At 37.8% G+C, this 18631-nt stretch overlaps 1 protein-coding gene across 2 annotated transcripts in view; it reads right to left on the reverse strand.

The window, feature by feature from the left end:
- LOC149071129 (uncharacterized) overlaps positions 1-18631 on the reverse strand; it is a 138944-nt gene that overhangs the window by 63815 nt on the left and 56498 nt on the right. For both annotated transcript variants that reach the window (XM_089248191.1, XM_089248192.1), the window contains exon 2: positions 4563-4916. In XM_089248191.1, the coding sequence (XP_089104317.1) occupies positions 4563-4916 (354 nt within the window). The remainder of the gene's footprint in view (positions 1-4562; positions 4917-18631) is intronic.

Raw genomic sequence — 18631 nt, forward strand, 5'->3', positions numbered from 1 at the left:
AGAAATTGGAGTCTTTGTGCAACACGAGCTGCATTTAAATACGCTTTCAAGGGAGCAAGCATTTTTCCGTAAACTCATAAAATACAATATTGATCATCGATCATTTTTTGTCGCGCCAAGGGTCATTTTCTGCATACTAGGGCTAATTAGAACGGTACCTACAATTTATTTGCCGATTTCGAACGGCAGCCTTATTCATTATACTCACCGAGAGGTTGGTGCACTGGGTGTAGGAGTCCCTGTGATAGCAATTTTTTTTTAAGCGGTCACGTGACCGTTTTTGCTGTACCCCTGGGTCAGAAAATTTTCTGACAAAGATGAACCCCCTCCCCCCCCCCCCGGGTATCGAACTCTCGCAACACCTCTAAACATCATATAAGTGCATATTTAATGCATATAAATGCTTAAAATTAAAATAAAAATTCGGTGTAAGTGCAATTTTTGAAGGTTATTTACGCCCTATCACTTTTTTTTCTAAAAATTTTCAAGTAAATATTGCTCATAATACTTTTTTAACATGAGTTTTGGTTTTTTTTTTTTACGGAGATGGGATTTAGTGAATTATTAGAGATGTTTGCAATACTGTATTTTCCAATACACTGTAGCGCAATCTCTAGCGACATTGTCAAAAGTGTCAAATTTTTTTTAGAAATAGTATTGAAATTTTTTTTTTTTTTGTTATTGGTACTTTGTTACTGAGTAGCTGCAGCAGGGATGTGCAAATCCTAGGCGCCAGGCCACCATGGCGACTAAAAAAAATTAATATTGAAGCCTAAAATTTCCTTTGTGTAGTTACTAAATTACAAGCTGAGAACAGCATGAAGTGTTTGGAATTTATTGCATGATATCTGCCGAGAGGGGGTGATCGCCAATCACAAGAGCCGAACGATATGAGGGAAAAAATGGTCTGTGTGTCCAGTAAAATACGGGACGATCCAACAAACCTATACAACAAATCAACCGTTCCGACATATTTCCTTGGATCCGTACCTGTAGAAGTTATTTGAATATGCATACATATGGCGGCGATATTTTTTGTAAATCAATATGACTAAAAAAAATACGCATTTTAAAAAATATCCGCTTTTTTTTGCATGCTGATTTTTTTTATGCATTCTTTCTCATTTTTGGTACATATTTCGGAGAATTTTTAACCTTTTCAGAATTTTTTAGTGTACATTGTCGGTTTTTCATCCACATTTTAGCAATTTTAAGTTGAAATTTAGGCAATTTTATATTCATATTTTGGCCGTTTTCAAGGTCCATATTTTAGCAATTTTAAGTTCGCATTTTAACAATTCATGCGCTCATATTTTAGCAGTTTTAAGTTCATATTTTGGCTTTTTTAAGTGCATATTCGCATATTTTTAGAGAATATTTGCCACTTTTTCAGCGCATATTATCCGAGCTCTCTGTACTTAACATATTTCCTTTCTACGGTTTCTATATCGTGGGGAAATTTCACGACAACAGAATATCAGAAAATATTATAATTTCCGTAAAACTAACCTACGATATGAGGGAATAAAATCCTGGAGCCGGACACCAAGGACGAGATCTCCGGCAAGGTCCAAGGCTAGGATTTAACCCCGCGAAATAAATTTTAACGCGACAATAATTATAATACAAAAAAAAAAAATTAACAAAATGAAACGCTTAAATACATTTTTGCGTTATTCAAAATATCAAAAAAATTGCCAAAGTTCAGCAAAAAACGTTCGACTAAAAAAAACATATCAACGTATATATAGAATCGTTACGATATCGATATTTCGATTTCTCCATCCGAATATCGATCTCTCATTGCCTAAATACCCTCTCGTTATGCTCCTATTATCGAATTAATTTACATTGCCCACCAACCCCTACATCCGTTTGAAATAGAAACAAGTAATAATAATAATAATAACAGTAGCAACAATAATACAATAAAAATATATCGTTTCTCTCTCTCTCTCTTTCTGTCTGTGCGTATGTGCAGTAGAGCAAGAATCTACAGAAGGAACAATGCAACTGGATAATTCGAAAATTATCGTATAATGCGGTGTATCTTTTTTATTTTTTACTTACTGTGTGTGTGTGTGTGGAAGACTTATTACACGGTCTATCGAGCGCGCGTATGTGTATGTACCTATGCATGCGTATTGCAGTAGACACTGTTAAGAAAAGTAATAATAATAAAATAAGTAAAACAGGCAGTAAACATTCGCGATCATTTCAATTATCGCGAAACGATCCGCCGGCGATTTTTTTTGTTTTATATTATATATATTTTATTTTAATATTGCCTGGAGCGAACGATTGCTCCGTTTTTCTCTATTATATGTATTCTATTTTATTATTTATTCGGGTTTTTTTTTATTATTGTTACTTATTTTTAAGAAACGTGTGTACGTAAATGGATAACAAGAGCGACCCATTTTTTTTCGGTATTCACTTATTATTCACATATGATCTGCATTAATTTCACTCAACTCGTACTGAGATTTATAAAAAAAAAATGATAAGGGAGTGGAATGAATACGCGTGCAAGGTGGAGCCTTGGGGGGAGGGGGGCCCACGTAAATTATTATTATCATCATTATTCAATTTTTAACCCTATGGATTTATTAGAAACTCAACGTAGAAATGTAGAAGTTGTTCTGGGAAATCATGGTGTAAGGGGACCCCGCTTCAATATTTGTAGCCCCCCTTGGAGTTAACATAACAAGTACGGGGAATACAATGATTTCCGCTTATAACGTTTTCAAAAAAAAAAAGTCATGAAAAATGGTCAAAAGTCATGCTTAAAACGGTAAATCTCAATGAGTATATGGCCATACTGTGGCTGAGGGGCGAGACATCTTCAACATTTTTCAAGCCGCGAGCACCATCCCTCAGAATGCATATTCGAAGATTTTTACATACGCCCCAATTCAGAACAGTCTAATATGAATTTTTTTAATGAAACTTTAATTGGGTGTTGGTATACATCGATCGAGAAATCGCGAATTAGAAATTGGACACAAGCATCGAGATCTCTTTGGTGCTTGAGAACAGCCACGCGGTTCTCTTGTAACAGAATATAGTCCTAATGTAGATACTTCGAGTTAACCACGACACGACAAGTTAGTGGTCGATGAATTCTTGGAATACTACTTTTGATAAGATTAAAATACAATTGCAATTAACGTTCTATATTATGTGAGTACATAATAATAATGATACAATGGAAGCGTATCAATGAAAATGGTAGAATTAAAGATTTAGTTTGTATAGTAAAGCCACTTGCTGTTCTCTAATTTTCTTCAATATTTTGTGCTTCATAGAAGCTTCAGAAATTTATCGTAAGGATTTTCAAGTATTTCAGGTTCGTGTCACTCTTGGGAATCTTAAATATCTCACAGCACTCGTGAAAGAACCCGAAGCACATTGGTGGCACCCAAAACTGCCGTGACACACTGGTAGGGACTCGCAGCCTTATTAATGCCAATATAATTTATATCCGAGGACAATTTGGCGTACTTCCTTCAATTTTACTTTTCTTTTTCTAGTATTGTTTGAGAATCATTTGTTTATATCAATAGCCTTCAATATATTCCACGTGAACATCAAATTAACGAACCCTCTAAACCAGTGTTTCCGAAAGTGGGCAATATCACCCTCTAGGGTCGATGGTGACGGTAGTCGCTACGGGTTTAACACGGGATCCTATGGGTGACTGTAGTTGGGGGGTGGGGGGGGGGGAAAGCACGAAGTAACAAAATGATTGGAAAACTCTGCTCCAAACCAAAGTTTCCCAAACCATTTGGTGCATCGTTCCTGCTTCATAATTTTTTTCTCTCGTCGCCCCAAACGCATAGCTTCCATCGCGCCCTTGGATCCATTCTATCCAACCACCCCCCTCCCCCTCCCAATTCAAGTTACCCTCTGAGGGACCTAAATCACACACTTCGGGAAACGCTTCTCTAAACGGCCATTTATGTTTGGACTACGGAAGCCGAATTTTAGATTGATCGGTAACATCCCGTAATTTTTTTGTTAAAATTTCAAATTGCATAATGACATTCTACAATACCGTGAAGATGAGATTAAGATGGTTTTAGTAAGGGGAAAAAAATGACTTGAGATTATTCAAATAACATAATGGTAGGTGACATAATTAATTAATTCAAACCTCAATAACTAATTCATTGCATGGAGATTAATTCCACGTGAAATCTATTTACATTTTTAAATTTATTTGGATTTAGAACTGTGCGAATAGATTATACCACGTCATTTCTCTGGATGTCAATCGGTTTCCTGGTTCATTGTGTATGAAGTAATTCTCCTTTCTCTCAGGGTTCTTAACCAGGGGTCCTTCGAGAAATATCAGTGAATCGTGAGCTCGAATGAAAAAGCAATTAACTTATTGTTTCTACATTGCTGTGAACTGAATATTATTTTGTAAAGGGGTCCGTTCCCTCTTCATCTCATTCACGCAAAGTCACAAAATGTTAAGAACCCCTGTTTTAGACAAAAGGGAAAATCCTTCAAAGAACGGTAAGACATGAAAAAACATGGCAAATTAATGCACCTACCGTGGGTGAGTAGAAAGCGGACTGTTCGGCACCGAGAGGAAGGAAGCCCTGGTCCGGCCCGCCCGCCGCACCACCGTAAGCAGCAGCAGCGGCCGCCGCCGCAGCAGCCGCGGCGGACCCGTACACGTTGAGCGGCAGACCCGTCGAAGCCGCCAGTCTCTGATAACTGAGCAACTGGGCGTCGTACTGACACGAGCACACTGTCTGGCCCGTCAGGGGGTCTGTCAATACTGGCCTGCCGGACTCGCAGCAGGGTTGACCCCCACCGGACCCGGTGGCCGACCCACTTCCAGATCCCGTAGATCCCGAGGAATGCAGTGGCTGGCCGGTGGCCGACTGTCCCGCCATGAGTAACTGCAATGAAACAAACACAAAAACAAAATCACGATCCACACACACAATATAACTATACACAGCAACAATTGGAAAAAAGCAACAATGAGTGGTTTACATTTCATATTACTTTCCCCCAAGTAAAATTAAATAAAAATTATTTGTATCGTATATTTATGTACACATCGTATTCAGCAAGGAGTTTGATTTTGATGATGCATTTGCGATCGATTCCGAAAGAACTTCTGAAAGTCTCATCATTCTTGTGTTGTTTCGTTCAACAATGATTTTTATAACAATGAAATCGCTTGATCATAATATGTGGCGTAAAATCAAGTCCTCACTCATAAAACAAAAAAAAATCATGAGACGGTCCAAAGACAAATCAGAGATTTTGTCGATGAGTGTGGGATGAGTATCTTCATACTCATGTAAAGTTGTGGAGACTGAGAACGCATGGACGCGTGACATAGTTGTGTCGCGATTTGCTCGTGACTGTATTCAGACAAAATCCGTGATTTGTCTACAGACAGTCGTGCGATTTTGTTTATGAGTGTGGACGTAGCTTAAGCTTAACATAGACCAATAACAATGAGAGTAACAATCAAATATCTTGGTGACAATGACTAGCATAAAATCAAGTTCACACTCATAGACAAAATCATGCGACGGTCTACACAAAATTCGTGATTTGTTAATCACGGATTTTGTCTGCGAGTGTGGACATAAGAGAGTATGTCCACATTATGTTCTGGTGACTGAATGTATGTGTGGACGCGTGGCAAAGTCATGTTTTGCGACTGTCTTTAGACAAAACCCGCAATCGGTTTACATACAGTCGTGTGATTTTGTCTATGGATGTGAGGATGCGAACGTAGCTTAAGCTTTACATGGACTTGCTATTTTTGTCCATGAGATGTCGCGGAACACTCAAAATACAATTTTTTGCGCGCGACTGCGCGTAGACAATCATGGAACATTTTGCATTGCCAATCGCGGAGAATTGTAGTGTAACATCTTGGTGACAATGTGAGTAATGTAACAATGAAATATCTTGGTGACAATGTGAGTAATGTAACAATGAAATATCTTGGTGACAATGTGAGTAATGTAACAATGAAATATCTTGGTAACAATGTGAGTAATGTAACAATGAAATATCTTGGTAACAATGTGAGTAATATACCGATTAAATATCTTGGTAACAATAAGAGGGACGCAGCAATTAAATATCTTGGTAACAATGTGATGTTCATTCTATAGAATAATCGATTCCTTAGAATTCATTCATTCGATAGAATTAATTCAGCAACAATCGATTTTTCAACGTAGGTTGCATAGTGTGAGGTATGATAATTATCGATTATTCCGATTTGAAAATGCCATGTTTTACTTGGCATTTCACAATTCCATCATTATACCGAGTGACTGATGCCATTTGCACTTCGGTTTATTCTTCAATGCGTCATTTTTACTGTGTTGATTGGCCTTACAAAACGACACAATTCCGGCCACAACTCTTCGCGCGAGCACCGCGGTGTTCGCTGAATCACCCAAAAGTGCTCGATACTTGTCCTCAGTTTTATGAACGTGAGACATTGATCTCTATAACTCAATAAAATCATCCCATGTACAAGTTTTATTCAAAAACGCTTACTGATCTTAGTTTTTACCGTAGAGAACCCTAAGAGTAGCTCGTAGACAACAGTGCTCTTTCAATACTGAGTACATAAAAGATGCTCTGCTCGTCAGAAAATATTGGAAATCTCTATTATATAAATCAAGTATGTTTGTCCAAACAATATGTGAATATAGTATAAAAACATCAAATAGCCCATCCCCGTAATTGAAATTATACCTATAATTCCAGCTCGAATTATCTCATAATGCATCTGTTTCGCGGTAAATGTGATAAATGCGGTTATATCATGCATAATATCCGACCATTTCTGCAAGTTTGGTAATTTTTTTTTTTTTTTATAAATAACGTGATCCTCACGTATTCCCAAGGGACCAGCATGATCCGTCCAGGGAATTTGTTAGTGTTAGTAAACATCCATGCCCGGACCGGGATTCGAACCCAGACCTGCACAATGAGAAGCTAGTTCCCTAACCACTCGACTGCCAGGCTCTAAATACATTTCTTTCTAAAATTTTCCTAAATACATTACTTTTTCCGGCGACTGTGCATAATACCCAAGCGTGGTTGGTAAGCATGTTAATTTGTACTAAATTCAGTGCATTTGCAGGTTATTATGCATAATCGGCATTTCGTATTGGTAAATATCAGTCCCATTGACGTGATAAGAATGATTGTTTAGATGACCGTACTTGTGACCAGAGGCAGAAACGGATATACTGGATTTTTCTGAACATCCCCGAAATAACTCCTATTTGACAAATTCTCAAATCGGATTTTTATACAACGAACTACCTGTTTTCCAACTTTTACGATCGCACTTCGATATAACGAACTCTCTTTTGATAAATTCTTTAATTCAACGAGTTTCTAGAAGTTTTTATGTGAATACAAATATTCCCAATATAGCAACTCCTATTTAACGATTTCTGCTATCAGACCCCGATATAATTGACTCCAATTCGAAAAATTCCATGATAAGTCTTCAATAAAACGAACTTCCATTTAACAAATTTTTCGCTTGTACAGTACGAGGAAAAAAATTAACTCTTATTTAACAAATTCCACAATCGTACCCCGATATTAGGCCTACGTATCGTTTCATCAAATTATCATTACGTATATTTTCTTAAGCATTCATCAAATTTACCAACGACACTTGGGTATCATGCATAATCACCGGTAAAGTGAAAAAAACTTATCAAACTTACGGAGACGATTGACGATTATTAGAGCTGGTCCGATTAATCGATCATTTGTTAATCGCAGTTAAGAATTTTAGTTGAATTAATCGACTCGATTAATCCAATCGAAATCGGTTGAAATTTGTATTAACAGTTTCTAATTTTACTTAATTTATTTGACCGATACGATTAAATGTCTTAAATTATGTACCAATACATAACATTTCTTATTCGCGACCGTATTTGAAAATATTTGAACCAATATTTTGATCAAATTTTTCGACATGAGAGAACACAAGTCGATTCAGCGAAAACCAGTGATGATTTCTAAAATTCCTGATTAAGAAAATGACAAAATCCAAGTTAAGAAATTCCAGGATATGATAAGCATGTTCAGCATATCGTCCCTTTTATACCAGAGACACGAATGTGAAAATTTTCACTCGGGTTTATCAGCTGGTTGGGAATCACTTATGCTGCTAAGTTTTGCCAGAAACACGCAAATGTGTATCAAAATTACCCATTGAAACAAATTTTGCAAAACAATTTATGAGAACGAACAACTTCCATTGGGTAGAGTAAACATTCAAAAGTCGTTTCCCAAGTTCTAGAAATTTGCACATTCATGTTTCTGACAAAGGGGATTAGTATACAAAAATAGCTTCAAGCGGGCGGCCTTTATTTCTTAATCTATTTCTACATTTGTTTACATCCATTCAGTGGATAGATACGTAAATTCAGTAGAATACGTTTTTATAGCATCAATTAATATTTCATAGTTACCAACACTACGTTTGCTGTGAATGGATAGCATTTGAAAATATTCGATTAAAATTCGATTAATCGATTAAATATTTTTTGATTAACCAGTTGAAAATTCTAATCGATTCCCAGACCTAGCGATTATGCATAATAACCGATTTTATACATTCATCGTAGCACATCGAAACGCTATACTGATACGCACATCGCTAATTAATTCAAACTAAAATCGTATTATTCGATCTAATGATTCCGCCAACATCTGTCAAAACACTGACAGTGAATGATTCAGCCTCGGACCCGACTGATCACCGAACTCGGATGTGAATTCCCCGGTGAGAAATTAACGCACCGGCAAAACGAGAATCCCGTTATGAGTAAAACGTGTGTTATCCATAACCGAACAAGTGATGTCAGATTTTTATGTACAAACGTGTTTTGAATCGTACGCATATGTAATTAGAAATTCATTCGTTTCCCCCCCCCCCAACTTTTCCCGTGAATGGCTGAGAGCGAAGAGAAGAAAACTCCTTTTTTTTTTTAAAGGATAAAAAAGGAGCACTTACTCGAGCAGACAGAGAACCTCGTTCGCCATCTCTAAGTCAAAGTAAGTATTGATCGACGATTGTGTGGAAGGAAGGTGAGAAGATGATTGGGTCTTGGGAGGAAAATGGTCACGTGGGATACCAAAGAGGAGGAATTTCACTCTTTTTAGGAAATCATCCTCGAATTTAAAAAAATAATAATAACAATGTTGTATCCGAATTCCAGGATTGTGCTGAACATGTGGAGAAAGAATCGTAATTGACTAGCGTAATCATGTTGAATCATAATAAGATAATGAGCATAAACTTTTGATTTCCGTCTCGAGCGTATATTTTAATTTAATACCCGGGATTTTCAAGATATGCACTGCTATAAGCATCAGAGGCGTGCGCAGGTAGGTGCTCAGGGGACCCGTGCCCTCCATCCCCCCTTCCCTCCTAAGCTGACAAAAAATTAGAAAAGAAATGTAATATTTTGGTGAAAAAATGAAATATCGGAAGAAACTATCCTTTATATGCTATATTAACCAATTTTTGTTAATTTAAATGCTTTTTCAACTAAACTGAAAATTTGGAAGAAAGTTTTTTGTGCCCTTTTATGGATGCTTCAGTGATCTAGACCGGTGTTTCTTAACCTTTTTTTAGCCCATGGCCCACTTTGGGGAATATTTTCTTCTCGTGATTCCCCCTTGGCCCCCAGTGAACTTCTGATCGTAGCAGAACAGTTTCCCAATTTTTTTCTGAAGCACGAACCCCCCTTTCTATAAGAATTGTATCGGTGACCTCCCACGCCCACAACATTTTTATCCGTGACTCACTTTCCAACAAAAATGTTATCGGTGATTCTTGCTTTTCAACAAAAATGTTATCGGTGATTCTTGCTTTTCAACAAAAATTTTACCGGTGATTCACTTTTAAGCAAAAATTTTTTACCGGTGACTCACTTTTAAGCAAAAAATTTTACCGGTAACTCATTTTTCAGCAAAACATGTTATCGGTCACCCCCGGCCGTTAAACTGCAACAGCATTTCATGAAATGAAATTAATATTTAATTACAATGAAATTATCATATTAAACAAGTGAACTTCAACGTTGTCTCTATGGGAGAAGTTTCAGTGCCGGAGGATTTTATCCGATTTAAGCGTCTAAAGATGAAAATAAGCTTCTTATCAAAACGTAAATTCTCTGGTTTAATCAATGCCACACCCAGAGGAAATCTAGTTCATAACCACCCGGGTGGTGATGAACCACAGTTTCGGAATCACTATAGTAATGAATACAGAAGAATTTGCTTCTATTACACTGTACTAAACTGAAATGCGTAATCGTTGAATTCGGTTCAACAGCGAGTGATTAAATGAAATTTCCGTGATTCTTTTTTTCATTTACAAATTATATTTGATAGATCACAGTTTCGTTCATACGAAACCATTTCATTTTCTCGTCTTAATGAGTATTATAAATCCACCAAGAAACACAAAATCGACACTAATAACCACGAGAGAGAATTGAAAAGATTCAAGGCGTGGGAAAATGACATTTTTTCCACGTTGCATAGAAAAGCCGTCACGATTTTCGTCTAATTCAGAACGAAAACCCCATTTAGTTCACGATGTAAATGAATTTCAGCCACATTTCTGTTTACTCAACTAACAAAAGAGTCACTCACATAATGCTTCTAATAACGTGGAGAAGAAACGGGTCAAAACTCTACTAAATTCTTATGAAAGCATGACCAAACATTGTCCGAAAATGACCGACCGACCGCTACTCTTATTCGGTCGCTTTTCATTATGAAAGGGGGTTGAGACAACGCCGAAACCAATTTCATGTGATGGAACATGAAACGATTAAGCAACTCGGAGAAGTTTCAATTTATTTTTTTTTACAGATAGTTATTTTTTCAGGTATCTTGAAACTGTGGCTTACGAGCACCGCTGACTAAAATGTCCATGAATATTTGATGCTTGTGTCCAACTTTGCACTCGCGAGGTCTTGATCGACACCCCAATTATAAAATCACATTCGAGAATTTGCATTATGATGGTGAGTGTTGATGCATGAGTGCTCTTCTGATGCCGAGCGAAAAAATGGTGCTCGCGATTCGAGAAAATTCTAAAGATGAGAATAAATTTGTGAATTCTGTGGATTTCTCTACTATAGACTGAGACACCTGTATTATGCTGATAGGAAGTTGAATGGTTTGTCTGAGTTTTGCCATAGGGAAGTTCTTCTGATAAACAAGTGTTCTCGACTCGATAAAAGTTAGGGAAGCACCTAGATTCCTTGAAACACTAGGCTGATTCACCTGCCATATTTAGCCAAAAGTGTGACGTCAGCCTGTAGCCAATCGCTGTTGCCCTGTCCTGTACTTTTTCCTTTTTTAAAAGATTTCAAAAACATCAATAGGAGCCACAACCCTGTTCTTTGTTCAACGATCGACGACGAGTCCACTCTCTCTCTCTTATAGGTACCTTAGGCACACTCTTCTACTTTTTTTTTCTATACACTTACTCACGAGTACCTGAGAACTTCGTTGGTATTTTACCAAAATGCTTTTTTCTAATCAAATTATGCTTGATTAGATATGCATGTATCGATTATATGCATATACGATAGCATGAGGCAGTGCTGTCTTAACGCATAGGCCCAGAGTGAAGAAGAAGTGCAAAGTTCATGATAATAAGATATGGTTAAAATTTCCGAGAATATGTAAATTGGTAGACCAGCACTCCCTCCTAGCCAACAGGAAAGGGAGGACCCCGAAAAATAACTATGTTAAGACGGCCTGTGATGTTGTTAAGAAGGACTTCAATGCTGCCAAGACGGGCTGTAATGCTGTAAAGACATCTTTAATGTTGTTAAGACGGCCTATGATGTTAAGATGGCCTATGATGCTGTTATTGCATCCTATCATGCTGTGACAGACGTCCTATGATGTTAAGATGGCCAATGATACTGTTAAAACGGCCTATGATGATGTGTAAGACGGCCTATGATGATGTGTAAGACGGCCTATGATGCTGTTAAGACGTTCTATGATGCTGAAAGACAGCCCTGAACATAAAGCAGTGATTCGCAAAGTTTATGTCGTGGTGAGCTGATGAGAGCTTATTCAATGATCTGAAGCAGTTCTGTGATGCAGACTGTTTTGAACAGCCGGGAGAATAGGCTAAGAGCGTTGAAAAGGGAATATTTCAGGGACACTAACATACGGGATAAAAGTTCTCCATACAGGAGAACCTTTTTGGTTTCTTGACTCTTGTGGACTTGGCATTTGTATGAACAGTCACAATAAAATTCATCAAGTCAGGACGTGACGGACTTATTGCGATCGTCACCTCCACGAATGGCTATTTTCTACTCGAAACATAACATAGCCGGTACCACCTCCATTAAGTATGCATAACGCGTAGCGAAATGGAAATATTTTTTTTTACCCGTTTTATCGTTATTTTATTCGTGTATTAATGTATTTCTCTCCACCCAACGGATTAAGTAATCCTTGAACTTTATATACGAGTATATAAACGAAATGTACATATCCAATATACAATCGAGAAATTGCATAGATCCGATTGTTTTACAAGGTTATATTCATGTGTCTCTAATTTTCCCAAGCTGCTTGAAGCAGCATGTGCGTACGCATATGATACGCGCTGCTCGTTTTCCATTCGTCTTGCTCCACCGAATTCCCGAACATTACACGGCATTCTCTTTCTTTCTCCTTAAGAAAAAAAAATGCTCTCAAGTAGGTGGAAAAGTTATTCTTTGCACTTGGTATTAGGGAGAAAAAAAAATGGTTGTAGTTTCAAAGTAAAAGATCGCATGGAGAGTAAATGGCAGCAGTTTTGGTTTCGATGGCAATTGGGCTCGTTCGTGAGTGTGAATCGAGTGCCGATCCGCTCGAGCGCATCTTAAACGAGCAGCGCACGTCCTACTGTTATTATGTGCACACTTGGTATATTTTTCCTCTCATTCCCTCCCTTACTTTGGTTGGATCCGTGCCTGTGAAATAACGTCCGTAATAACGATTGTAAGAAGAGAATAAATGGAAACACGAAGATCACGGTTTTAGGCGAGATAGCTTGGAACGAGGAACAGATAGATGTTGGTACGCACGTCGGGAGTGCACAGGGAACGAGCGCGTCGCCGAGCACAAGAATCCCTTGCGGAAACGGGGTACAGATCAGGACGGTGGTGTTGGTGGTGGTTTCCTCGTGTTGGGCACTGTTTACGCCGGGTAAATGAGTCTCCCGGTACGTATGATACGGGAAATGTGATAAACCCAGTTATTATGCACAATGACCTACCATTTTGGTAAATTTATTAAATTTCCCGAAATTTATCATTTTTAGCGGTGCGTAATACCTAAGCGTCGTTGGGAAAATTTGATAAATACTAAAAAATTTACTACTTTTACAGGCATTTATCAGAATACCCAAGCGTCGTTAGTAAGCAGGGTAATTTGCACTAAATTCAGCGCATTTGCAGGTTATTATGTATAATCGTCATTTCGTATTGGTAAATATGATAAATCTGTCCCGTTTTGGTATAAGATTTATTATTTAAATGATCTTACTTTTGAGCCGGAGTCTGAACCGATTATAATGAACTCTGATCTAATGAATTTTTCTGAACATCCCAGAAGTAACTCCGACACTTGACTCATATCTTGACGAATTCTGAAATCGAACCTCGATATAGCGCACTCATGTTTCACAAATTGTACGATGGTACCCTCATTTAATAAACTTTCTTTCAACAAATTTTAAGACGTTCTTCCTTTTTCTTCCTGGGTTATGAAAACGTCTGTTATCACCGAGTATTGCATGGACGAGGAAATGGAGGCGATACAATGAACTATCATTTAACAAATTTTTCGATAAAGCGAATTTCTTCAAGTTTTCATTTAACAGATTCACGCAACAATAGGATTAAAAAAATCGGTAAATCGTGAAATTTACCAAATAGGAATCCGTTATATCAGGGTCTGACTATATTCATGAAATATACAACCGAGACACATTAGGGAATTTTTTTTCATATTTATCAAATTCAGAAATTACACTACGGTATTATGCATAATCACCAGTAAAAATGATAAATTCCATTTATTCATCAAATTTACTAACGACACTTGGGCAGTGTACATAATCACCGGTAAAAGTGATAACCCTACCAAACACACCGAGATGATTGGTAATTATACATAATAATCTGTCATCATGTATAATAACCAATTTATCACATTTACCGTGACATATACGTGCCCCATGTCGTACTTTGACCTATCTCCGTGCATTACGGAACGCCTTGTCATGGATCAGTATCGGCCACACCAGAGGCCTTGGGGAGTCCGTGACACGTGTACGTGCTTCTCGTTACAGGTATCTTTTCTAAAACTGTTGATACTGATACACACGGTGTATTTGACTTACGAGTACATACATGGTGCACTAAGGCACCTATAAAGGAGAGCGGACTCATCATCCATCTTCAAATTTGTAACGGGTTCGCCCAGAGATGCGTCTAAAAGCGTCGGAAAAAAACCCCCAAAAACATGACAGAGAACAGATATTGTTCATAGCGATTATTCTGACGTCAGGATAATAGTTCTCAAACATAGCAGATGAGTCAGCCTCATATTTCAAGGATTTCTAGGACGTATTAACGCAAAAATCGCATCACTTTGGTGATTAAAAATGAAATAAAGAATTCAAAATATCCCTTTCAGAAAAAAGTAAGTAATTAACAACTGTGAAATATTGGCAATTGAGGATTGGTGCGTGTAATCGCAGCTTGTCTTCGGGGCATACTCCGTCTACTACTTGCACGCACTGTTTACATCTATTCAAAGACACAGAATTTCGTAATAGCAAACTCAAACATGTCTAGGTAATTATACATAATCCCCTCCCTGTGTCCAAATTTGAATGTCGTAAAAACAAAATTTACGTATTCTGTGACTTGTCTCGATCGTGGTACACTGACTGCTACGTGAATCCGCGCATACACATAAAAAAAAGCACACGACATAATACAACAAGAAACATGACTTTTTGATGGTAATTAAAGCTTATTTGAATAATGTTCGAAATGTGGTGGAAAGTAGTGGTGATCCGGTCACCAGTGGCTGATCAACCGTCGAACGAGCACTAAACTAGTAATCCTTGATTTGCGTTTTTCTCTTTTATTCTAATGTGGGATCAAAAGATACCGACGGCAACACATGCAATTGCATGCATCGAGTTTCTGTCTGATCGGAATAACTTTTCCCATTTGTTTTTTATTTTTTTTCCAAGGCTAACGATCAGTGGTGACGTTAAGGCAGTTGCTATACAATGGCCCGAAGTTAGTCTAGTCCCCGAGTGGTATGTCATTCACGTGTCATCTTCCGAATGATGTTCAGATACACGCAATACATTTGATTAGCTGATTCCATCGTCAAATTCGTTGAAAAACCATGAATGAGGCTCACGCCAGGTCGAGGAAACCAGAGAAATAGTGCGCGTGTTCACTAAAATGTAAGGGCTTGAAAATTCTAAGACTTAGCCATTTTAAACGGCATCCCAATATTCACGAAATCCCCCCTTGTAAAATACCGTATCCTACTTCATAGTGTAGGCTTTCTTCTGAGTGACAGTAAGTGCAAAGTAATGGGGCAATAGGAAAATGTGCTCCATTGAGGAAATCAGCTTTACAGCGTCTGGGTCTTGGTTTGGTTGGTAAAATTGAAGGCTTTTAAGAAGACGAGATATCTCGTGAATGCCACTGGGACGGTTAAAGAAAACCGAGGTAACGGTCATTCGATGCAGGGCTTCATTTGGGTAGGTGCTAAAGGGCCCTATGCTTGCGTCCAATTTCGTGTCTACGAGGTAATAAAACCAACCTATTCAAGACACAATGTCTTATAAATGATCTTAAAAAGAAAAAATATATAATAGATTTCACACACGTTCGAAGTCACTGTAGCATCACTGGGAATGAGAGGGCAGATGATCTCGCACGGTCTGCTACACTTCTTAATGTTATAGAAAATGTGAAAGTCCCAAAATCTCACTATAAATATGTTTATCGACACAAATCAATCCATCAGTAGAACACAGAATATGTCAGTTCCAAAAATGCCAGGCCGGTAAAGAAATTCTTCCCTTCGATTCCGGCGAGAATGAAGTGTTACCATTTCTACACAAATTTCCATTTGACCCAATTTATTACTCGGCATGGGAATTTTGAAAGTTATCTCGCGAGAATGAAACTTGCCAGTAGTTCGCTGCGTACATGTGGAACCAATGAAGAAGATCCTATGCATCTTCTTCTGTCATGCAAAAATCTAACGGAGGAGAGGGTTCATTTCAGAAAAGAACTTAAGAAACTGTCTGTTTCTTGGCCGCCTGCATTGTCCGATTTGGTCAGATCAAAGGAAGTCCTTCGCATTCGAAAAATATATGTACAAAATATCTTTGCGAAAAAATAATTGGTTTCTATTTTACTTTTTGTATATACAGTGTGTACTTGTGTACATTCTCATTTTCCTTGCAAGTGCTGTTTTCGATTCTTGAATAATTAATCAAATTTTCATTTAAGTACTAATTCCATTTTTTTTTTTAACTTTTATTTTAATTTTATCTTTTCTCACTATCTTTATATATATATGTGTATGCATGTGTGTATATATATGTGTGTATGTGTGTATATATATCCTTATGTGTGGTCGTATATTTTTCTATTCATGTATGTGTATTGGAATTTTTTTTTTTACATTGCATTGATACCATATGGCATTCACTGGTGCAATATTGCGCTTCGACTTGCATTCGTATATTGTTATTGTACATACTGATCTGATTTATCCTTTCTTTTGTATTACGCTGTATTGCAATTTTTGAGTTTCTTGAACAGTATATGTTTGTTGATGTTACTTACGTTTGTAAGCCTCGTGGCATACTCTGTGGAACACGGGGAGTTGTTTCTGAAGGACCCAAATAAAAAAAAATAATAAAAAAAACCTACTCAAGAATTCATATCATGTTGAATTAAGTACATTACAGTTGTTACGTGGGTGGTCTTCAGATGGTACTACTACTACAACTAAACCACACACAGGCACCTCGTCCATATTCCTCTGGGGAACTTCCAATGAATTGGTATACGTTGGAATGTGCGTGTATGTGTTGTGAACCTAACGTGAAGTATGTTTATGTGTAATGATGGTTATGGTGGTGCCATCTATCTTCCCGAAGAGAAATGGAGTGTAATAATTGAAGATTTGCACCGTTGTAGGCCGGTTTCTCTCTCTCTCTCTCTCTCTCTCTCTCTCTCTCTCTCTCTCTCTCTCTCTCCCTCTCTCTGGCAAGACTTTTTAACGGGGAGATCGGCTTGCATTCGAACCAAACCCTAAATGATAGGTATTCGAAAAATTTTGAAGATCTTCCCGGCTAAAATCACTTTAACGAAGGGTTTCTTGACTAGGGGTTCGCGGATCGAAGGCCATGTTTCTGTTAGCGGTGACTTGCTGTGCATGTTCATAGGAACGTTCCGTATTGTAAGGGACAGACCACCTCTCTTCAGACTATTCGGCTCTTGGGAGTTTCGATCAACCCCGAATCGTCCCCGTCCCCGGATTAGGGTTCCTTCGAGAGATGTTTAGGGGGGTCCGTGAGCTTGGATGAGGAAACGATTTACTCAATGTTTTTGCATTCTTATTTACTGAAAATACTTATACCATAAAAGAGGGTATGTGACCTTCATTTCATTGGCACCGGCGGTTTCGTGAATTTGGAAGACTACAAACCCCTGTCCTAAAGTAATGCCTCAGATCAGAGCCGCGACTTCTCAATCCGTGATTCCTAGGCTCCCGGTGCGCACCGTTCCAGAGCCATCGATGCATCCATTGTTTTGCTGATACTCACTACCACTGTACTTATGATTCGAGAAATAGATCATAAGTACAGTAGTAGGACGCATGTAAATTTGTCACTACATTGCGTGTGCAACATTATTACACTCATATAATCAAAGTAGATTCCCAGGACAATGTTGAAATTACGCATTCTGTCTGTCTGCAGCGCCAGTGTGAGCCAAACAAGAATATTTTTGCATGTTCCCCCCTTTCTTTACGCAAGACGCAAAAAAAAAAAAAAAAAAAAAAAAAAAGATTGCATGCATAAGTATCTTTGTCAACTTTTGTTCGCAAACTACGGATCTCCAACGAAGGTTTCCACAATTGGAAATCAACTGAAAAAGAAATGTTAATGTAACAAAAGAAAAGAAATCGCAATTCCGTTCCTTGTATCCAAGTAAAGACGTCGATCACGAATTTTCTCGACAACTCCACAGAATTGATAACAACGACAACAACAAAAAAACCATATATGTATATTATATATGTATATACATATATTATCTTTGTTGTTAACCCCACAATTACACTGAACACGAATATCTCTGGAAGAGAAGTCCTTGGAGAGCATTAGGAGCACGGCTTTACTTTACTCTCTTACACGCACGCGCTTCTTACTTTTACACAAAATCTACATACGAACAGGAAAAGAAAAGGCTTTTCTTCAAAAAATGACGAAACAAGTATAAGATGGAATAAT

Source organism: Pholcus phalangioides, unplaced genomic scaffold (genome assembly GCF_987345545.1).
Source record: "Pholcus phalangioides strain wild (caught in Gottingen) unplaced genomic scaffold, Ppha-v1.0 ptg000019l_1, whole genome shotgun sequence".
NCBI lineage: Eukaryota > Metazoa > Arthropoda > Arachnida > Araneae > Pholcidae > Pholcus > Pholcus phalangioides.